At 38.3% G+C, this 24,063-nt stretch overlaps 1 protein-coding gene across 4 annotated transcripts in view; it reads left to right on the top strand.

Moving 5' to 3' along the window:
• The window catches only part of malrd1 (MAM and LDL receptor class A domain containing 1), a 42,739-nt gene that overhangs the window by 6,177 nt on the left and 12,499 nt on the right, over nucleotides 1-24,063 (top strand). For all 4 annotated transcript variants that reach the window (XR_001776004.1, XR_001776005.1, XM_008396724.2 and 1 more), the window contains exons 6-21: nucleotides 468-599; nucleotides 1,354-1,506; nucleotides 2,611-2,716; nucleotides 3,970-4,337; nucleotides 5,371-5,819; nucleotides 6,792-6,879; nucleotides 6,964-7,137; nucleotides 7,214-7,370; nucleotides 7,820-7,976; nucleotides 8,056-8,166; nucleotides 8,381-8,594; nucleotides 8,699-8,946; nucleotides 10,903-11,197; nucleotides 15,968-16,213; nucleotides 17,752-17,909; nucleotides 21,720-21,900. Coding sequence is in view for 2 of the 4 variants with exons in the window: in XM_008396724.2 (XP_008394946.1) it covers nucleotides 468-599; nucleotides 1,354-1,506; nucleotides 2,611-2,716; nucleotides 3,970-4,337; nucleotides 5,371-5,819; nucleotides 6,792-6,879; nucleotides 6,964-7,137; nucleotides 7,214-7,370; nucleotides 7,820-7,976; nucleotides 8,056-8,166; nucleotides 8,381-8,594; nucleotides 8,699-8,946; nucleotides 10,903-11,197; nucleotides 15,968-16,213; nucleotides 17,752-17,909; nucleotides 21,720-21,900 (3,237 nt within the window). In the remaining 2 variants the exon portion in view is untranslated. The remainder of the gene's footprint in view (nucleotides 1-467; nucleotides 600-1,353; nucleotides 1,507-2,610; nucleotides 2,717-3,969; nucleotides 4,338-5,370; nucleotides 5,820-6,791; nucleotides 6,880-6,963; nucleotides 7,138-7,213; nucleotides 7,371-7,819; nucleotides 7,977-8,055; nucleotides 8,167-8,380; nucleotides 8,595-8,698; nucleotides 8,947-10,902; nucleotides 11,198-15,967; nucleotides 16,214-17,751; nucleotides 17,910-21,719; nucleotides 21,901-24,063) is intronic.

The following is a 24,063-nucleotide window of genomic DNA, read 5'->3' as shown; positions in this document are numbered from 1 at the left end:
GAATTTCATTGAATTATTATATATTATATGCTTTTTAATGCAGTTGCCATTTTACCGTTTTAATCTCTTTTTGTCCTTTTAATGCAGTTGCCATCTTAGGGTTTGAAATGAGTCATTTTAAATGTCATTGAGAATATATTCTGAAAATGGCAACATTTAAAAGATTAATTTCTGAGGCCAGCTAACAGTGATTTAAAAAAAACTGGGCTATGATTTTGATATATTTCCCGTGCTCCTCATATAGTGCCATTGAATTGATTTAAGCGATGGGGTCTTTTCTGTACTATTGATCAAAATCTGAACCATTACTGCAATTTAATCAAATGCACTTGCTTCGTTTTGGGAACCACCAAGCTCATTTATGCTAATTGAGCACGTTCTCTCAATAAAGTATTTAAATTACAACAGTGACTCAAACAAATTTGATTAATTGTATTAATCTCTTATTTTTATTTTGTACTTGGCAGAGGGCAGAGTCCTCAGTGCACCTCCCTGCCCTCCTTCATGGTTCACCTGCGCTAGAGGGGGGTGTATCGAGGAGAGCAAAGTGTGTGACTTCTCACCATATTGTCCCCATGGAGAAGATGAAGACAAATGCCGTAAGAACCACTTTACTAAGCAACACTTCGAAATAATCACATTTCAGTCCCCCTGAAAGATGTTTTCAGGATTTATCTGACACCCTCTGTTGCCATCAGACTGTTAAAAAGCAACGTAGCTCAGTCGTTTTGATATGTGTTGGCATTGGACAGTAATGGTTCATCAGTCTGTTACCTGCTACAGGTATACAAAGTTAATATTTATACTCTTACAGTGATTAAAAGAACAAAATTACAAACAGAAACAAACACATTTTATTCTCCTCAGAAGTGCTAAGTGATGTTTGTATCGTATCGTATCGTGTTTTATCTTATCTTATCTTATCTTATCTTATCTTATCTTATCTTATCTTATCTTATCTTATCTTATCTTATCTTATCTTATCTTATCTTATCTTGTCTTGTCTTGTCTTGTCTTGTCTTGTCTTGTGTGCGGTCAGTCAAATTCAAAAAGACTGTACCACCACTTTATTAGTTGCATGGCTGCTAAATTCATCTGTTTACAGGTCCACTTAAAGCTTTTGATCATAATAACATCCTTTGAACACTTTATTACTGAACCATCAGCACATAAAATATCAATCCTTAAGCAATTAGGTGCAGCTGATTTAAATTATAGTGCACCAATTAACAACTAAAGTATTTACGGAGTTTGTAAATTGGTTCAATTAAACCTAATCACATACCGTTGCCTTTCTGGACTGATTACCCAGAAGGGCAGCATCCCTACAGTGTTTCCTTTCTCTGTTTTTAGCTTCTGAGTGTGACTTTGAGGACGGTTCATGCGGCTGGTATGAGCTCACTCCTGGAGATGGGTTTGACTGGATCAGGGGCTCATCTGACAAGGTACCGCCGGACTACTATGGTCACCCACCCCTACCGGACCACACTACCAACAGCACTAAAGGTAGAGGAAACAAATACGAAAAACAAAGTGCGACATGTGTTAAAGTTGTAAAGAACTGTACTGAGCCCATCCAAAAATACTGGAAAGATCATTTTAAATCTACATCGCAAACTAATATTTTGTTTAAAAAATATATTGTAGTTCAATGTGCTCCAAACGTGGAGACGTTACCTTCTCAGCCGTCTGAATAACAGTTAACGCGAGAGCCTATTTTGCTCATTTACCACAATATGTTACTGTTTATCATGCCTCATTACATCTTCCTGTTTCTTTCCTGAACAGAACTGTTCAAGTCGCAGCTTCAACTTTGTTGCAGGCTGACTCCAAACAAGCACCATCTGTTGTTTTTGTTCTGATTAGCGAGTGAAATGGTCTGAAAAAGGCACCTATTAGGTTTAGAATTGGAGCCTACAGAAACACAGTGTTTAACGTTGAAATATGTATATAATTTGAAACCTCTTTAGAATATGCTGCCAAATTCTGTTATGTTTTGACAACCAATTAGCACTAATCGTTCTGTAGCGAGGCTATTGCTCCTATATAGTGTTTAACAGCATTCAACATCGCCACTGCCGAGAAGGATGCTTTAGTATTAACCAATAACCATTAATTGCTAACGTGATACAAATTTCTCTGGATATGACTGCCATGCATTTACGATATGTTTGGAGGCAAAATATGCATCATCAACACAAATTACAAATTACTTGTTCTGATTCTAGGATGCTGTTGTTCACAGTCGTGGGCAGCAATTCCTACACCATCACCAGCTGATGGCACTACATCCTAACATCTGCTTTATTCTTTCTAATTAAAAACAGGGAAAGTGGGGTTAAATAAAGATTTTCTATGAAGGAACTAAGGTTTTCAATGATGCAGGTTACCATGGCAACTTGGACATGAAGCCGAAGGGAGAAGTAGATAAAATTGATTTGTCTGGCTCAAGTGGCCAAGTGGGAATATTTAAGGTGTAGACAAAGTTATCTGTAAACAAACTAGTTGAAATGTGACTGTACTGTCAAACATATTACTTTCAGGAAAAAAAAAACAGGATTTAGAAGCATGTTGACCAAGATTTTTTATTTTTTTGTGTTATGACCGCAGGTCATTACATGTTTATACTGAAAAACAGCAGTAGTCTGCATCCAAATGCTGTTCTCATTGGACCCTGGTTCCAGCAATCAGCCTCGGGATGCACCATGACCTTTTGGTGAGAAACATGCGACATCTTTTCCCCTCTATGGGCTATTTTCCTTTCTTTTTTTCTTTCTTTCTTGTAATTTTACAACGTTCAACATTGTTCAACATGACCATACAACCAGAGATCATTCACATCCATAGAATGTACTGTATTGAGGAATCAACCATTCCTCCACCTTTGTTTCTCTTTTCAAAACTCAGATTTTTTTAAAGGCAGGGTTCTGTGGAAACATTAAAAGTACTTATTAATGTCTTACCTGCAAAGTAATAGAGATTATTTTCTTGAATTTAGACTGGTCATTGTTTGACTAATTCCAAATCACAGCTTACTAACATAATAGGACATAGATGTGTTCAAAATGTTTACTCACTCAGTATATATTCAAAGAGGACCAGGCAGGTACTTTGAAGTTGTATGTGAAAGTCTGAGATGATGGAACTAAAAGGATCATTTGTCTTTGCAATGTGAACTTTTTTTTTTTTATCAAAAAAGTAATTTTAGTAGTCACACTTTTTCATTGTGTTGTACTGCTAAGCATAGACTTCAGCTGGATCTGTCTCACAAACTGCAATTCATAAAAATGTAGTTACACCACAGTCATGTTTTTTTGACTCTGGAAGGAAGCCGGAGTCCTCAGGGAAAACGAATGCAAACTCGATGAAGAAAGACTCCAGACTGAGATTTGAACCCAGAACCTTTTTGCTTTAAGGCAACAGTGAAGCTGTAGCAATTAATATTACTAATAAAAATTCTTGAATAAATTATAACAACTACCTATTTTGTTGGGGGATATTGTTTGTTGAGTTTACTGAACCGTTTCTGCTTTTTGATTGCACTCTTCCTTTTGAATCAGATTAGCTGCTCTGCCAGGTAAAGCCTGCTTCAAAATAACCTCCCCTCTCCGTTTAATGTTTCTTTCACCCCACTGACTAAGGCCGGGATAAGATATAAATGTTAATAAATCATGTTCAAGCATTTTTATGGTCCCAAAAGCTCATATTAAGTGACTGATTATGTTTGACTGCCTAATGGTCATAGGAATTCTGGAAAATGAAAACCTGCACAGCTCACATTTGTTCACTGCTCACGTATCATGACCGGGGATCATGGAGGGTGCATTATCATAGGATGAATCTGTAATTTAGGGTATCTCATATGAGTATGTAATTTCATAGATATATTATCTTACAGTGTGCTCCTTACCATGTCAGGATAAATTTATCAGCCGACTTTCAGATTCAATCTACTTCTCATCCCCTCAGGCATTATAACTCAGGTGTATCTGTGGGCGCTGCTGACATATACCTCCGATTCAAAGGAGTTCAAAACAAGACCGTCATATGGACGACCCTGTACGATCAAGGGAGACGGTGGAACCGGGTCACCATTCAGCTGGGGCGCATCACTCAGCCCTTCCAGATTGCTTTGGCCAAAATTAGCCTCGGCGTGTTCGACGGAGTCTCCGCCTTCGACGATGTCTCCTTCAAGAACTGTTCGATGCCGCCGGCAGTGGCCGTGTGCCCCGAGCACACGCATTTCCACTGCGTGCACACCAGAGCGTGTGTGGAGCACCTGCAGCTCTGTGACCTTGTGGATGACTGTGGGGACGGCTCGGATGAAGAAGGGTGTTGTGAGTGTCTCAACTTCTTGAAATGAGAACAATTAGGTCCGTAAGTGCACGGGAATAAGCTGAGGAATGTGATAACTTGTGACTTTGCTTGTTTTGTCAATCTCAAATGTTTCATATCAACAAACAAGCCTAAATATCAGACACAAATGACCTGAGTGAATACAAAATGCAAGTTTAAAAATCACACTTTCATTTAGAAATGGAAAAACCATCCCAACCAATCTGAGCATATATACGAGAATGTATTTTCTTAAATAACTAAAAAAATAGAGCCTGGCTGACAACATGTAGTTGGCTAACACTAGGCAAAAGCACCCATAAAAAAATCTAAGTCATAGAACAGCATCACCTCAGTAAGTTAAGATGAGAGTTAATGATTCAACAATAAAACAAAGATTGATCAAAATGACTTATTGGAGAGCCCCAATACAGAAAACCTTGACCACAAAGAAAAACAAAGACCGCTGTGCATTTCCTTAAAACATACTGATGACCTCCAGTATGTGTTTGGAAAATGCTCCGTTTAATGATGTGCATTCTGTCACATCTGGTATGAATCTGGAAACTAAGACAATAACATAAGTAAATAGCAAAAACACAAGAGCTAATAAAGAATCAGGAAATCAGGACCTAAGATCAAGTAAGAAGGACTGCAACTCACAATGCATATCAACTACCACAACAGCCAACTAGGAATCTTAAACCTAAGGAATGAACCGAACGTGAAAAGACTGACAAAAATAAAGCCAAACACAAGACCAAAGTCCCAAAGTGTGTGACCAAAATAGCTCTATTTGCTGAAATGATCTTTGTCTGAGTTTGATGATTTGAAACATTTCACAGCAATGGATTGCATTGGATTTTTTTGCCTTTTGATTACATTTTCAGCAATGTCTCAAAAGTTTGAATGTAGTATTGTAGGCAAACTATCTAAAATCAAATGCTTTCCTAAACTCATCAGTAAAGCATAGGGCATATTTACATTATTAAAGTTTGCAATTTCAGATCTTCTCGGTCTTACTGGTTTTCACAGCTCCAGACATTCAGTGCGACTTTGAAGATGGACTGTGCAACTGGAAGCAGGAAACGGGTGGAGGAGATGTGTTTAACTGGACCCGCATCCAGGGCCTGACTCCAACCCTAAACACAGGCCCCTGGAAGGACCACACGCTGGGGAACACCTCCGGTCATTACCTCTACATTGAGTCTTCCTTCCCCCAGGAGTTCAAGGACACAGCTGTGCTGCTGAGCCCCGTATTTGAACCCACCTACCACCCTGGCAAGGACCCAGCTTTGTCCCCCCACCACCGCTGTGCTTTTCGCTTCCATTACTGCATGTTTGGATCGCACGTGTTCAGCCTCGCGGTGTACATGAGGACAACCACGACAGGCCGTGGCGTGCTCCTCTGGGCAAAATATGGAAACCAAGGAAACCTGTGGCACAGGAAGACGATGTACCTGCACAATGCGCAGCCTTTCCAGGTAAGAGATCAATATTTAGGATTACGACTAACCAAATACACATACAAGAATGCATACTGAACATCTAATTTCGAAGTAGAGCTTTGAACAAACGGGTCGCAAAAGTCACGTAAGAATAAATAGGTCCTATGTGGAATTCAGGTCCAAGAATGTCTTAATCGACCATTATTCTACAAATCAGCATGAACTTAAAGGTGAGAGGTGAATCATATATTGTAAAATTACAGTTCACTACTGTAAGATGTCTAAAAGTACATTAGACAAAAAATAAATTTTAAGTTCTTGCTTAATAACTTCAATCACATCTGACTGCAAATCATTTGCAGTCACCTTGCAGGCACAGACAAACCTGAGTTTGGGGTAAACACAGATCCGTAGCAGCTCGCAGTGAATCTCTAGTTAAACAAAGAGTCCATATTTACAAATGCATTCCAGAGCACTGCGTGATGAAGATCCATTTAATTGCTTTAGTGCTCAGCATCGATCACAGAAGATGGATGTTCTGTTGTCATCACTCATGAGTGATTCCAACTTGACAGGCAGTTAAAGACTTTTCCTGGGCCGTGTCACTGGAACAGGAGCTCCATTTGTTAATTTAATTGAGTGCAGACAGGGAAACGTTTAAAATATTGACACAGATTAATTTAATTCTGGCAGAGAGGGATCTGCCTGAATGCAGTGAAAAGAAGAACAACATATAAGGACAAAAACAGAAGCTTAAACGTGAGCTCCTAGATTGGAAATATATTCCTGAGTATTCAAAGTCATTATGACGACATTAAAAAAAAGAAAGACAGAAACAATAGCTCATAATGGTGTAACCCGTAACAATGGTGTGATATTTTTGAAGAACTACAGGGATTTTAATAACAGCTGAGATGTGTTTTTATGATCTATCCATCATTAAAAAAAATCAGCAATAATAATTAAGATTATTGCCTATTATGTTTTAGTAATTTTTCCCGTTTTTAGATTTTAATTGAAGGCACAGTTGGAGACGATTTTGAAGGAGACATTGCGATCGATGACCTTTCCTTCCTGGACTGTCAGCTGTTTCCTGGTAAACCTTCAACACATCAGATAAACCCAGGGAATCAGCTCTTCACTGTTTTATTTACCCCCGACCCCTTGTCTTATGTTGCAGGAGAGCTACCTTCTCTGATCACCCCACCACTGACCACTCCGGCCCCGACGGTTATACCCAACAATTGCCCCGAAGGGCAGTTTGTGTGTGGAACACATGGCGAGTGTGTTTTACTCAGCCAAGTGTGCGACTTCAAGCAGGACTGCTCTGATGGATCAGATGAAACAAACTGCGGTAAATGGGGTTTTTACTACCTATTATTCCTCCCTGTCCTGCTTTTTTCCAAGTTGCATGCCTCTCTCTCTTTCAGTGAAGGAAAGATGCGATTTTGAAGGCGGCGTTTCTTGCGGCTGGACTGTCGTTAGTCCTTCTTTCAGCGTGAACCACGTGTTTCGCTGGGCAGCCGACCAGGGGAAAAGCATTCATGACGGAGAGCAGAACCACCGTCCAACTAACGACCACACTCTGTGAGAGCCAGAGATAAATATCCCTGTCCTTTAAAACACGTTAGTTGATTGAGAAAACAAATTTGTCAAACAAGAAGGCGTGTCACTGCTGTTGTAAGGATGTAGTGATGCTTTTCTTTTTAAATTATAAATGAACTATGATTAACAACAATTTTTGATTATTTTTTTTTTGGCTGAAAGACCCCAGGTAAAAATCAGTGCCTTTTTGCTGCAAGTCAACAGTTGCTTCCAACTGCCCCACTTTGCAGCCTGTGATTGATGTTACTAGGAATAATTGTAACAAATGATTAATTATACAAAAGGAGTGGTTGTTTTACAGTTTGTTGCAAAATAATTTAGAAATGTCCAAAGCAATTTTGGGGGAAAAAATGACAAGAGTTCTGGAAAATGTTAATTCAATTGATTTTCAATAACGTACTTATTGCTGTTCTATATTGTTCCTTCTGTAGTAACAGCCCTAAGGGTTGGTATATGTATGCAGACAGCTCAAACGGCGGCTATGGTCAGTTCTCTGACCTCCAAACACCAGGCATCTCCTCCACTGCTCCACAGTGTACCCTCATATTCTGGTACCACATGAGTGGATTCACCGTGGGAACCCTGCAAGTAAATACCCCAGTGAAACTTTGAGTTAAAATGCATGTCCCATCAGAACCATGTTAGAGATTTTTTATCTCTTCCACAGGTGCTGTTCAGACACAAAGACCTCACCCATGTGGTTTGGTCTCAGACCGGTAACCAAGGCAACGGATGGAAACGAGCTGAAGTGTTTTTGGGTTTATCAAATGACTTTCAGGTCTGCTGATGATTTTTGCACCCAAAATCTTGTAATGTGTGACACACTCAGATTCTAAGCAATGTCCTTTGCTTACTTATCATGTGCAATCAACTACAAACAATTCTGATTTATTTATAAATGCTCAGTTATCTTCTACATTGCAAACACATGCACATTCATCTTGAATGTTAAGTTATCAGTCCTTTTTTTACACTGGTGTTAAAAATGTCAGGTGGTGTTCAGGGCGAAACGAGGGATCAGCTACATGGGGGATGTAGTGATAGACGATGTCAGCTTCCAGGATTGCTCCCCCGTTCTTCCATCCGGCCAGCCGTGCACATCAGAGCAGTTTGCCTGCGCAAACAGCCACTGCATCCCTCAGGACAATTTGTGTGACTTCATCAACCACTGCGGGGATAATTCAGATGAGGACCCTTTCATCTGCAGTGAGACCTCATGTTTTTTTTTTTTTTATCTGCAAGGAAAGATTAATTCCCAAATCAATTTGAAAACCTATGTTGATATCTCTTTTCCTCTTGTTGTCTTTCAGAGGGCTTTAGCGGACGCTGCGATTTTGAGTTTGACCTCTGCTCTTGGCGCCAGTGCCGACAAGACGACTTTGAATGGCTGATCAAAGCAGGCAGCACCTCAACTGTTGGAACGGGCCCGTCCAGTGACCACACCTTGAGAGATCCCACTGGACACTACCTTTACCTGGAGAGCTCATTCCCTCAGGCGGTGGGTGACGCTGCCCGTGTGATTGGACCCTTACTGAGCAGAAGGAGTTCACAGTGCAAGGTGAGTCCACATTTGCAGTACAGATTCTCAAGTTAATTTTGAAATCAGATAGTCATAACCTAACTATACAAACATGTTAAGAAAATTCACAATAAGTAGCTTAAAATCAATGCTAACATTGGCAGAAAACTCATTCACAGAGTAACATTTGTGCAACATGAGCTCTCTCCAAATTTAAGAGGGTGATCTTTTCTTTTTAAGAAAGTACTAGTAGAGTAGAGCAGTGCAAAACATATATTTAGCCAATTATAAATTGATTTATTACATGTCTACTTTGGACCAAAAGTGAAAAATAACAGGTAATATTATTGTTTATAATACTACTTAACAAGAATTGTGCAGTACGGGAATTTTTCAGAAAAGTGAAAATGTTTTTTTGTTTTTTTTTGTCAGGCGGTGAAAGTATTATAAAACAGACATTCAACATAAAAGTAAAAATCTGATTTATACTTTGTGGCAATTCATTATCAGAAAAAAAATTTCCTGTGCGTTGCCATGGCAGGCCCCAATTAACTAAATTGAGCCTTGTGGAACTACATGTATCACTTTGTCATGTTTAGACATGACAAGGTCGCGAAGAATTCAACCAGATAAAATTTAAATCACAACAGCAGTTCCTAATCTTGAGTCCATGTGTCAATACTTAGATCCAATAATATCAGTATACGTTTCCGCTAATAATCTATATAATAGCATTCAAAGCATCATTCAAAACATCAATTTTGAATGAGTCAAAAACATGTTCTCCCAAACTTTACTCAAAAATTATAAATCATAGATTTGATCTGTAGTTATAAAGCACCTACAGTCTCATATGAGATTTTTGGGGTTAAAATAGCATAAAAATTACAATAAAAAATGTGCTGATGCACTTATTCAAAACTCTGTGCTCGCATCTGTCAGCCTCCATCAGGACTGATTTCTTGATTGACTGCCCTGCTGGCTCTGAGTCGAGCGCACCTTATCATCATCCTGACCCATCAATCAATCATAAAGTCAGGGAGAAGGCTGGAATGAAAATGAAGGAAAGATGGAGCAGGGAAGTGGAGAGGAGAGAAAGAGGCTTCTTTTTCTATGAAGTAGACAGCAGAAGACCAGTTGCTCTTGAAAATGCCTCCTCCATTTTCAGAGGACGCCCATAAAGCATCAGTGTTTCTAATCTGAATCTGGGAGAATTATCATTATCTTTGTGTCGTTAAAGAAGTGAGCTAGAAAAAGAGGAACTAGACATTAAATTGGCTGAGTAAATATAAAAACAATCAATTACCTTCACTAACCCTGAAAGACTTCAATTAAATGAGTAATTACATAGTTAAAATATCTGCATTTTCAAGAAATTAGTCAGATTAGTTAGATTAAACCTCTACTTTGCAAAAAAATTAATTGATATCAAACATAAAGAATTGTAAAAAAAAAAAAAAAGCTGCCATGCAGTTATGAAATAGAAAAAAAAATCAAAAACGGAAGACACTAAAATTCAAAAGCATGCATTGTAAACACAGAAATAAATATAAAATATTTCTTAATAAAGTCGGAAATAAATGACAAGTACGTAACGGTTCTTTTTTTTAATTATTTATCATTTCTTTTATAATTATATTTATAAATAATAAATAATTTATAAAATATAAATAACACATAAGTTGAAATTTTGGATTGGCTCCTTTCTTTTTTTAAACAAAGAAAAATGTATGAAAAAAGAAAATGTATATGTTAACCATAAATACATACATATACAAATCCATGCCTGTTGCTGTCAGTGAAAGGAAAGTCACGGTTTATTTAAATTGTTTAACAAAAATAATTTATATGAGTGAGATACAGTAAAAAAATGCTTAGAAAGTCAAAATATTTGTGATGAAATAGACACAAATGGACAGCAACATAAAACCTGTTTAAATAAATATGATAAGAATGCATTCAGTTCTTGACAGATTTACTGTTTTTTCTGGGTAGATGCGTTTCTACTATCACATGTCTGGAGACGGAATCGGAACCCTCAGTGTTTTTGCGAAAACCGAGGAAAGTCTTCACCTCCTGCTGAACCTGACTGGAGATCAGGGCAACTACTGGCAAATGAAGGAACTCCAGCTGAGCTCCTCTGCAGACTTCCAGGTGGTGTTTGAAGGGAAGGTGGGGCGCAGCGAAAAGGGAGACATCTGTCTGGATGATATCACCTTCTCTCCAGGATGCCTCCTCTCCCCCACAGTGTTGGTAACGGACAGCACTCCTCCTCCTGCTCCTCCAACAGGTAGAGTTCACTTCAGAATACATTAAAATTAACATGCAGCCTTTTTCTTTTTGAAACTACATTTTAAAAAAGAAAATAAAAAAAGACAGAGGGGATTTAGATTGGGAAATCTTCTCTCATGATCAGTGAAATTAATGCTTTCGGTCTTCAGAGTTTCTCTCAGGTGTGACTCCCTGACATTTCTTTTGAATTGGATGAGCAGATTATCTTTCCCCCATCTTCGAGTTGTTGCCAGGGTGACGCTGTCTCATCTAGACAGCTGCTAGGAGTGTCAGCCTAAATCAGTCATTTCTGCATCACATGCTGTCCGGAGTACAGCAGCTCATTTAAAACGTGGCAACTTGCAGTGGATTCCAAAAGTATTCTTATGCATAAAACTTAGCGACTATTTATTATTTATTGAAACCACAAATATGAATACATTTTGGGCGATTTAATGTAAATGATCGACGCAGAGTAATGCATGATTGAAAATAAAATACATGGTTTAAATGTATCTCTTTATATAATATAAAAAAAAGTTGTAGAACAACCTCCAAGTATTTGGGTTTTGCACATTGAGAGACTGAATATTTTCACTATCTTGGAGGTCATCTGTTAACAGAAAACTTCAAGTCTTTCCAGAGGTGATCCTGTGTCTCAGTCTCAAGTTTTTTGAAGCTTCTAACAGACTTTTTTATTGGATCACACCCTATGTAGCTCAGACAATCAACTCTGGTTGTTCGAACTAAAAACAATTCTGCCACTACTAACGGTCATGGTAGGGACAGCATGTTTACCTCTGTAAAACACATGGAGACTAAAAAGGTTTAGTTGTTAGACAATGTCGTGCTACACACTGAATGATATGGCAGACATACTGTAATCAAACTTATACTTGTTAAAATAGTCAGAAATATTTTTTGAGGTTGTTGGCTGCCCTTAAAGCAATTACTTGATACATAGAAGAGTTACTGTGGGAAGACTCATTGAAACCCTAATGCTGCATGTGCTTTCAGATAAGTGTCAAGTAAAAACCTCTGCTGCAAAAGGGAGTTTTATTAAGCTCCATAAAATCCGGTGAGACATTGGCTGTGTGTGATGTCTCCAGGTAACAGCTGTGACCTTTGACCGCTTCTTAACAACAGAAAACTGCAGACCTTACAGGTGGCACCTTAGTTTTCATAGACTGAGTCAACAGTGTGTTATCCGTCCCCTAAAAACATAACAATAAAACATTTGCTATTGTTGCTCAGTCCTCTTCTGAACTACTTAGCTGTTTCCATGCCTTGACTTTGGTACTGTTCACATTTTCATTTAATAGCTGCACATTTAGTTTCCTCAAGGACAGATATTCAATCTAATCACACATTTTAAAAATTACTGCTAGCGCGATAAAGATGCCACAAGAGCCCAATTAAAACTTTTTTCTTTTTTTTTTTTTCTGGTTTTAGGAACGGTCTCCATTCTCTGTAGATGTGAGCGATTTTAATCAGCTTTGCCAGGGAAATTTTGGCAGTCGGAGAATTATAACTGCTGGGAAATTCCCACAGTAACAATCTGGTTTATGCAGTCGTTATGAAACAATTTGTTAAGTTTTGTAGGGAAATATCATCCAAGTAGTGTAAATGAATCTTTTCACACTCTGTGTCTCAGTCCTATTTAAGTTCTCCAACATTACTCACATGTTTTATGGGGAACCCTTACAACAACAACAACAACAACAACAACAACAACAGCAGCAGATTTATTGCCTCTGTCAATTTAGTTACAGAGGGACTATTAAATGTGTTGCCCAGCTTTTTTCAATATGAGCGAAGATAATTAGGAGGGTTTATAAATAGTAAAGATTGAAACTGTAATGCTGCCAGTGTTTTTTGGTCGTTTTCTTGTTTTTCAGGAGTGCTCTCATTTATACCCAGAACAGTATTGACAGCTTTATGTTAGTTTGGGTAATTACAAAAGTGTCAGACCCACAGTTTATTGCCTCACTCTGTAATCAGCTGGATGTCTTTAGCAATGGGGTTTTCTCTTTTGTCTGTCTTCAGAATGGCCACAGCATCACTGGCTACATAAAGAGTTAATGCAGCAGTAGGTAACTCTTACATATAAGTAAAATAATTATGTTTTTTGTTTTTTTTACATATTTATCAAAATTGTCACTATGTTGTGACAGTATAATAAGAGGCAACAAATCTGTGCTCCTCCAACTTCTCCCTGTGGCCCTACTGCCATCTGCAGAAATGTTTCACTCCCAGTCAAAAACAGCCAATCAGAGCCAGAAGGAAGATATGAAGTTATGCTAAGATGAAAGATAAATCTATTTTGATCACTTTTTCACACATTTTGGTAATAAAATTGGAGGACATATTGTAGGTAAGGAAAAGAAATATGAAGAGAGTAATAAAGAAAACATCACTTAAAAACTGAACTGGAGCTAAAATCCATGGTCCTCTCAGTAATTGAGTAGCCAGCAGGGAGGAGAGCTGTGGCTGAATGCAGCTCTTTCAGTCTGTGTGTTGGCAGGATGTACAGTAATACTGATGAGACAAGAGGCAGCAGGAACTGTAATTACAGACTATCACTCCTCAGGGGCTTTTTCTGCCACAGCTTCAATTTATATACCATCACATGATTCAGAGAAAATCGAGAACATTTGAATCAAACAATATAGCACACCTAATGTTTTATAATATAGCACAACTAATGTTTTATTAGGCCGTTACCAGCTTGTTAAAACAGACTTTAATGAAACTGCTGGAAGCATTTTATTTGCTGATAATTGGAAGAAGACCATCAGAAGAAGACCATCAGGAGAAGGTGATGTGGTGTGTGCCAATAAAACTGTCTCTCCTACTGTTTTTTTTCTCTGGCATACCCTAAAAGAAAGTATTCATTGTAATATGAGTATTTTGTTATTCTAATAGTGCTTTATAAAAGTATGTGTACTTAATTTAAACTTAGATAAAATAATTGTGGTGAAAATAGGATTTCAGTGGCTTACTACTCTGACACCCCTGAACATAACCTAGAAAAACCAATTGCTTTTAAAAAATAATCTCAATGGCAATAAAAAGACCTATGGAAGCTGTATAAAAGTTTCACCCTGATTACTCCACGCCAGTGGTGAAACAGGGTGGTGGCAGCATCATCCTGTGAAATATGCATTTAATTCACGACAGGATAATTGGTCAAACAAATTAAACCAAATATTGGGTAATCTTTGAAAAGAACAAAAGAGTTTGAGACAGTTTGTCTTCCAGCAGGACATTGATTCCAGAGTTTCGATGGAGAATCTGTGGCAACATTTGAATATTGATGTTCATAAACACTCCAATCTGACTGACTGAAGATGGTTTTGAAAAACGAATTGACTAACATCGCAGTCTTTTCATGTGCAAAGTATGTAGAGACCTACAAGCTGCATAGATCATATAGTTCAGATAAAGATGATTAAAAATCCTTTGGGTAATCAGTTTATTTTATATGATTCGGTTGCGTTTTTTGTGCAAAATGTAGAGCTCAATTAAAATCCATCCACTAGGGGAGAGATTGTCACCCAGGGTATCTGATCCAACCATGACCCTTAAGGTATTTATCTAGAAATATGATTCCAATACCAATTTTTATTTTATTTTATTTTTTGCATGAGTTACATTAAAACAGCATCAAATATAGGGTAGTGGTGACTGATATAGAAGATGTCTGAGTCAACTCCTTGTAAAAATATGATTTCTCTCTAATTGAATTCCCCTCACAGGTTCTTTAGGCAGGGGACAGTCAGGAGTCAGGAGCTGTCTCTTCCTGGCTTCCTGTGTTTCTTTTGTTGGGTCACATTGCTTCTGGTTCTGTGCACCTCAAGAGGAACAAAGGATTAGGAAGGACTTATACCCCTTTTTTCTCCTTTAATTACAGAGACCACCCTTCTTCCTTTCTAACACTTCCCCCACCCTAAGGCTAAGCGCTGACCCTGCTGGAATGTTTGGCTCCAAAAGAAGCAGATCCCCCACCACCGTCCCCTTCCAAGTATCGCCATCAATGATACAGTGATTTGAGCTCAGAGCCCCATGCTCCTGTGTCCTTCCTAAGCTTCTTAAGGAAACTACAGCTCTGTGTGCAGAGGGGTGCCCTTGAGGGTTTACTGCACTGCTGGGATGCTGTTTAATCTTGTGAAACGCACAAAGTTGCTTCTTTAGAGTCCAGATTTCTCTGTTTCTTTTCCAAAACCTTAGATGTGAAATTTGACAGTTTTAAACAATGAACATTTTAACTACAGTCACCGAAATTGCTGTCTGTTGCAAGGCTGCCTGCAAAAATGACAAATAGAAAAAAGGGGAACAGCGTCTATTATTTTTGTGTTAAATTATCTTATGACCTTTGAAGTCAGGGGTGAAATGAAATCCCATGAAATATATTCAGTTCTGTTGTTCTCAAGGTTGTTGATGTGAAACTCATTATTCTACTGAATATAAACTTCTGCTGGGTGAGTCTCATTACCAGACTGCTATGTGGATTTTGCTACATTTTTCACCTGAAAGCAAACTTTATTAATAGTATCTCTCATCATGCATGGCTGCATCTTGGATATCGCTAGTATTTTCTGATATTTTGACCTGGTAGTAACTTAAATATCTTGCATACAGGCAGAAATAGACTACCTTGCTCCTCACATCTAATACCGACACAGAATGTCTTTAGTCAGACCAGAGACTGACATTCACAGAAAGCTAATTTTGGTTGCAAACATATCAACTCGTGAAATATGTTGAATTGTCTTGTCTTCTTTTCCAGGGTTCTGTCCTCCAGGGGCTTCCGTTTGTGGAAAAGGCAGCTGTTACACTCCAGAGCAGATGTGTGACTTCACCAATGATTGCAGCGACGGTACGGACGAGGAGGACTGTGGCACCTCCTGCTCGTTTGAGAACGGCCGCTGTGGCTGGAAGAGTTCGCTGGCTGATAACTTCGACTGGGCTCTCGATACCGGATCTGTTCAAAGCATACGGCCGCCGTATGACCACACGCTGATGGATGACAGCGGTATGTGGTTCCATTTGTTAGAGCTAGAATATTGTTTCAAAAATAAATCTGATGTCTTCTGGTGATGTATCTTAACAGTTTGATTCAAATCACGAAGTCAGTCAATGAGCTTTTTCACAGTATGTGAATTTTCTGGAAATGGAAACTCGGATAATTGATTCAGAGCCGAAATCTCGTTGAAAAGGCGCGTTGTAATAACCCAAATGAATAGTAAAGCTTGCTATCTGCTGGGTCTTTGTAGCTCAAAAGTAGCACACAGCAGATGCTTGTAATTTATCCAAATTAGTCTGTCTAATCTCAAAACGTAATTTTTTTAAATGATTTTACCCACAAACAAACTTACGTTACAAACATAAATTGGTGTGCGTTTAGCCTAGGTTAGTTACTTTTAACCACAAATACTAATTGTAGTTAAAAGCAACTAAAGAAATACAGGTCACAATCAGACTAGTTCAACAGTATTTGGCATTAGCTGAAAAAAGTATATTTTATAATGTAAATGTAATATTGCATCAGATAACAGGTTATGTGTTTAAGCCAACCAAGAAATGATTTGATTTAATCTTACCACTCCTTCCTGATTACTTTTCTCGTTGTGCTTTAAAGCTAAAAAGGAAAAAGAAAGATGCACCTACTACCTAGAGCACCATCAAAATCAAAGTCTTGTTATGGTTATTTAACAAACATGGTAGAGTGATGCTCAGCACTAATGTGAGTTTTTCAGGCCTGCTAGATTTTGCACGCTCTCCCAGCAGAGCCTGCATTTGCTTTCTGTTTTCTGGAAAACTAATCAGTTGGTTCAAACTGGAGCGACTCTCAGTTTGCAATTTGTAAACCTCAATTGAGGTTCCTCCCATCTGTGGTTTTATAACACCTGCTTTTTTTAAAATTATCCTTTATCCCCGAAGAGGAGTATCCCAGAAAAGTATGATAGTCGTTACAGCAGCATCTGCTAATTCCTGCCTCTTTAGAAAAGAAAAGTGGTTGTGTTTTGGAGAAGAAAAATTCAGACTTGAAGCTACTGACAGCCAGGTAATTTGTGAAATCATTGTTAGCGTGGTCCCGGGTATAATTGTAAATGACTGCAAGTGAAAGATTAGCACAGTCAAATAAAAGAAAGTGACGATCACTTTTACTCTTGCAAAGCAATAAAGCAGAAAAATGCTCTGTAAATCATTCAAGGCACAGGTAAAAGTGTGTAATTTGAAGCAGTGCACAGATGTTTTTTTCAGACAGAAAGATGTTGCTCCCAGATGCTTTCTTTTCATTTGAATTCAGCTGCGTTAAAACGTTCCTTCTTTCTCTATGGATTTCCCTTAACAAAATAACCTTGAGCTACCCTTTTACAAAAGCCAGTGGCACATTAAAAGATGTGGTCATGATTACGCAGTGACCTTTAGCCCTCAATCCTCCCCCTCTCTCGACCCCTTCAGTCTCCTTGACCTTGCCACAATTTTTGCAGTGGCTGTAATAGATTCTAAAATTCTCATCTTGTTACTTTTCTCCTTCATCTTGTCTTATCTTCTCTTACCTTCCAGGCCATTTTGTCTACCTGGAGGCCACTCCGGTGGGACTGAAAGGCGACAAAGCTCATATAAGGAGTTCTGTTTGGAAAGAGTCAAGCGCTGTCTGCAAGCTGTCCTTCTGGTACTACCTTTCCCATAAGACCACAGGGACCATCCGGCTGCTGATCAAGGTGGAGCGAGTTTTGGTTCAGACAAGAAAGGAAGAATTTAATTGATTTCAGTCATGATCACCATGGTTACACTCAGCCAGTGAAGCCTATCTTTAATCATTTAAATATTCATCCCATGTTCAAAGTAAATTGGTAAAGTGCTGGGAGGATGGTGGATCGTCTTTTCACCAGTGTGTGATCAGTGGATGTTGAAGATCCTCTCCGATGCCCAAAACAAACCCAAAAAAAAATCATAAAAGAAAGACGCGTTTTTTTTTTTACATATTTGTCAACTTTGGCTAATGAAATGCATAAAAATAAAAGTCTGAGGTTGACTGAAAACCAGAAGTTTAAAAAAAAAAAGGTTCATATCTTTTAAAATCTATATCTATTTTATTCAGTCATTATATTTATTTATAAATTTTTCTTTTAAAATGCAGCTGTTTTAAGCCGTTTGTGCGATTGATTCTTCCTTAAAGCATAATGTGGTAGGATATTAGAAATTTAAATGATGGGATTTAATAGTTATTGCACCAGGTTTTGTGGCTCTCATTATTGATTATGTGACTGCATGAGAAGCAGGAGATGATGAATGTCTGTGGACCATTTTACATTTGTTCCTCTCTTGCATACGGAGGGAAAAAGGTAGATTTAGCCTTTTGCTGTGGATATTAAAAGAAGCCAGTAAATCATGTGGGTGAAGGTGTAAAGTTTAGAAATCGGCATTAATTAGTCAAGCTGTTGTGCGTGTGTAGGAGGGGGGGATCGGATTTTCAGTGTAACTTTAAGCTCTTATGTGACATTAGGTGAATGTGTGACCTTGCAGGTTCAAAGCCATTAACACTTACATAATATTGCATTGTGCTTTCATGTATAACATTACTGCACATTTATAGCCTTCATAATTCACTGGCTTGTAACTGCAGCATGAATACAAACTTACACACGCCCACGTTTTACAGCAATAAAGCCTACATGCAAGCATTGCAGGTGGGTCCCCTGTGAAATTTGCTAAGAGCCCAGTTTGTTACACCAGATCCCTGGTTTGCTCTTAATAGTCATTCGTCATCAAGTACCAGGGCCGATGTCACAGAGTGAAATGGAAATATCGGCTGGAAATAAAGAAAAAGGGAGGGAGACTCCTCTGCAGATAAAAGACTATTGTTTCTTGTAAGTTACGATCACTGGGAAAATACGTTATTTAATGGTGCCATAATTCAGATTCTGCCTTTCAGCAGAAAGGCACTGTCTTTTGTATTTTCTCTTGCACAAAAGACATGAGACACAAGCAATTAAATTCATACTTTTGGCATTCACTCAGGGATAAATGAATAACGCTAAAAGCAAAGTATGCAAACAGAGTAGCCTGATGTTGATGCAATATGCTGAAGACCATGGGATCGGACAGTGTTGTGCCAACTCACCCTTAACAAGAACTGGTGTGAAAATTAGTTTAGAATAGTTTAAGCACATCAGCTAACTAAATCTCCAATTAAGAAAAATGAAGATAATACCTCTGCTGTTTTTTGGAACTTACCTACATGATGGCCAGAAAAAAAAGGAGATCAGCTTTTTGCTTCTTTACAGTATCTTGTGGTGACAAAAAACATTAATTAGTGTGAATAGTTAACTAGGCACTGTATCAACTTACAATCTCCTATGTTGTCCTTCATCTGAAAATCTCATTTTAATCTTCAAAGAATTTACAATTCAGTGAAATATTGTGCAGCAATGGTATATTTCTTTTGCAGATTTACATTGTTTTAGACGGTTTTTGTGGGCTGACACTACAGAGAGCCGTTAGTCAACGCCAAGAGAGTATACTCTCTCCCATACATGTAAAATATGTTACATGACAACTCTGATCAATTAAGCATGTTCTGACCTGAAACAAAACCCTACAATTACCTTAAGAGGAAAAAAAGCAAGGTAGCGTCTCCTCCTTGTTTTGATATTGTTTCATTTGGTCAAGAAGAAAAATATTCATTCAGAAAAAACAGCTCCCAGCAGTTCAGTAAAATGAAAGAGGCCATGAATATAAATTGGATTTTAGCTCAATGGTTACCGCATTTAAATTTCAATGACATAAGCATTTCTATAAAATTACAACTTTGTGTCTTTGTTCTGTTTCTGGTTCACCCATCAGAATGAGTTTCACATATTGCGACATATTTGCGCTCTAAACCAAATTTGTGATTGCAGTGCCCTAAATGAAAGCTCAGGAGGCGAAGACTCAAAGCAATCAAATGAATGCCTCGACCGATATGCCAAACAGGCTTTAAGTGAGAGCTATCATGGTATATTCGTCCGTTGCTCTAGGGCTATTTTTATAGATTGAGTCGTTACTCCCTGACATAAATCTCAATAAGTCCTGCTGTAACTCTACCTATTAATCTGTGCTCTACTCTCGCCGTAACAAGATTATTTCAAGTCAGGGCTTCAGAGCAGAGGGGACAAGCCTCACCCAAGGGTGCATTTTAATATGCTTTCAAGCTGCAGAGTAGAGTGTGACTTTGCTTGTCCTCTGTGTGTGTGTGTGTCCCCCCCCCCAGCATATTAGACCAGAACTCGTCTCACTGCAGTCGAGCCTCTGGTCACCTCTTGCAACTTCAGATTCAGCAAGTGTAAAATCATGTTTTATTTTTTATTTTTTTATATTAGAGCGTTTCTGTCTGCAGTAGTTAAACATTTTTCACTGCTGAAACTGATTCTCTACTCTGAAGCAAAATGTTTCTGTAGTTATCAGTGATATCAGAAAAAAAAACACAGTACAGAGAATTATACTCTGCCCCATCAATATTACTGATGGTGTTCTTTTTTTATTTGGATTGTGATTTTAATTTTATTTTAGCTCTGTTAACTATCATTGACTTTTAACAGATTTTATTATCCAATACTTATTGATCGAGTGGAATGGAATGTCTGGTTTTGCCATTCAGAGGGAACCTAAAGTTCCTACCTTATATGCAGTCATTTCCCAAGTAGAAAAAAATGAAGCCTAGTTGCACAACTAAAGCATTATATAAATAATAATATTTTTTTTTTATTATTTTCTGGGCACTTCCTGGAAATTGGTAAGTAATGGCAAACAATAAGAGGATCAGCATCAAGTGTCTTTTGGCCTATAAACAGACTGATTACACCAATCAGTTTTATTTTTATGTGCATTAAGAAGCCAATAAAAATGACTATTTGCCAATTAATTAAGCTCTATAACTCAGAATGTTGTTATATACAAATTTAATATAGCATAAAAGCCTTTTATTGCCTCTTTATTGCCTTAGTAAGTCCAGAGGTCAGAACAGTGTATTTGTAATAAAACACGTGTTTGTAAGTGTCACTGATGCTGTTTATGCTTATAGAGAACTGCATCCACATAACCTGTTTCAAAGTCACTTTAACTATGATTTAGTGCCTGAGCTGTAGCATCATGGGAAAAAACTGAGTGGACTTTCAGAAAAATACATTCTAATTTGTACTTAATATGTTCCATATGTGGTATGAAGCAAATTCGTCGACATAACTCGGAGCATTTTTTTTAGTCTGAAAAGTTGCTCTCAGGCGTTGAACTTATTACAATCATGTTATGTTAATGAGACTTTAATAACTCCTCTTAGATGAAGTCCACTGTTTCCCAGCAGCCTTCAGTCCAGAACGTACTTTTAGCTCATTTTTCCTCAGTAATATCCCCTGTGGACTTGTGACTCTGCGTTTTGAAGGATGAAGTTCTGTCAGTAATCACTGCAGCAGCTTTGAAACCTCTTGTTAAAAACCAGAGGAGAATGTGAAACGCTGCCACATGGTGTATCCTTTGTCATTTCTCCTCTGCAGACGGAGGACAGCTTAATTGAGATGTGGAATAAAACGGGACATCAGGGAAACCAGTGGATCCAAGCGGTGGTGCCCCTGAGGAACCTCAGGAACTTTGAAGTGATTTTCGAGGGGATTCGCTCCCGAGACTTGAGCGGAGGAGCTGCCCTGGATGACCTGGAGTACATCGACTGTGCTCCGAGTAAGTGATGAGCGTTATCTCAGACAACCCTGCTGAGATCTTCTGGGATGATGACCTTTTCTGTCCAGTTGTTAAAAAACAATGGTGTTTTGTAAGCTTTCTGGCAGTGAGCGTAGCATATTGAAAATATTTAAACTTTTGGCACTTGACCAGGAAAATGGACAAGAGATTTCTTTGGGGGCCACCTGGCAAAGTGATCAGGATGACTAGTTTTCAGCACCTCAAGAAATGGGGGCTTTTAGCATAACTAGAAGTTATGCTAAAAGCATAACTTCTAGTTGATTTTAACACAAAGGGGAAGTACTTCACTTTTGAATGTGTCTGATTCATTGTTATTTCTAACACACAGTGACAAGTCTGAAATATAAACTGCATCATAATTTGTGGCTTTTAATCATTTATCTGAGCGCAATGAATTTTAAGAACAACATCTGCGTGAACAAGTTTAGACTAACGGTTGATTTCATCTAATTCACACAGGGTGGAAATTAGACATATAAACTCAAATACAGTGGAAACCCATATTAAATCAGACAAACTTTGCCCGTTAAAGGCTGGAGATTACAGTGGGTGTTACGTGATACCGTTTCTGTGTAATTGTTTGTTTTTATCCACTTGGAAATTGCACATAAGAACTAACCAGGCTGGTGGAGGTCCACAGTTCTCTTCTTATCTTGGCTCTCCACACTTACCAAAATTGCTATAAGTCATAGTAATCTGAGTGTATATCAAATTTGAAGCACGTAATTTTAAGAAGTTTTCTCTTTCATTATCTGGAATTTAGCCAACATCCGCAACCTAAAACATTAAGTCGACTTTAATGTCAGACAGTAAGAAAGAAATGGCTGTCTTTTTGTTTAAAGCTTTTAAGTGTGAGGTTTCAATTGTTTACGCATCCACCAACAGTTTCAGAAAGTGGTTCTACATCATCTTTTATTTCAAGGTGAAGCCCCTTTAATTTCCCGTCAGTAAACACGTTTTGCCTGTAGCTGGCAGTTTCACTCACATTGGATTGAGAAAATGAACAATTGGACCGGCCATGTTGGCAAATATTTGTGGAACGGCAGATTTCAAGCTCATCATTTCAAACAAACACACATGTCTGAAAGAAGATCCAAACTGCCCTCATAAGATTTAATTCAATTTTTGAGAATGTTAAGGAAAAACCCAAGAACCACAGCACTTTAACATCTGCCATTATAAACTGCAATATTATCCACAGTGAACTGAGTTTTCTATCAGTAAGGAATGAGAACATACCGACCTGCCCGAAAAAGTAGGGCAAATGACATAGAAACTTTAAAATAAAAATTAAAAAATTAAAAATGAGTTATATTATTTCCTCGCCCTTTTTAATTTAAAAGTATCTTTCCTAATCTTTGTAAGTGAACATATTTATCGACTGCACCAGCTGACAGCTTTTGGAATGAAGTGCATTCTGGAAAACCGGAGAGCTGGTGAGTGTTGAAGGGAAGCATTTTTCAGCACTGACGTTTGCTGTCAGGCTACGGTCGATGATTGTGTCCGAGACAGATGCTCTACATTAAACTGGACCTGACGTGAGGCTGGTCAACGTCCTGCTCTATCAAGGCCGTTTCTCTCTGAAGCACAGGCATAAACACACTTATGGGGGGGAGGAGGCATAAATACTGACCTCTGGTTCAGTTGAGACATACATCAAAACACACAGAGGGGAGCGTATGCAAAGACTGACAAGCAGACAATCTGTCTGTCCAAAAGCAAATTACTCAAACACACAAGTCTCCATCAACTTCAAATGGAAGCCGAAATGGTTTTTCAGTTTACTCTGTGATGGGTTTATTCCTGCTGACCTCCAGGAAGTTTAACTGCCCCCCCTAACCTCCAATCATGGTTTTCATTAAATGCTCTATTTTTGAAGTTTAACAACTCACAAACATTCAGACTGAGGAGTATAGTGCAGATTTGCCTTTCTTTCCTTCACCCAGTGTCCGCATGCAGTTTTTAAAAGTACAAAATGTGATTCCAGTGTTTTGCGAGTCTGGATACGAGTGAAAAAATCAAGATAGTGTAGAAATGGAGTATCAAAAAAATACTCCATCTTTCTGTCTTTCCTCTGTCCCTTCCTTCCTTCCTTCCTTCCTTCCTTCCTTCCTTCCTTCCTTCCTTCCTTCCTTCCTTCCT

Source organism: Poecilia reticulata, linkage group LG20 (genome assembly GCF_000633615.1).
Source record: "Poecilia reticulata strain Guanapo linkage group LG20, Guppy_female_1.0+MT, whole genome shotgun sequence".
NCBI lineage: Eukaryota > Metazoa > Chordata > Actinopteri > Cyprinodontiformes > Poeciliidae > Poecilia > Poecilia reticulata.
Note: the sequence above shows the minus strand (reverse complement) of the source record. Positions and strands in the feature narration are given on the sequence as shown.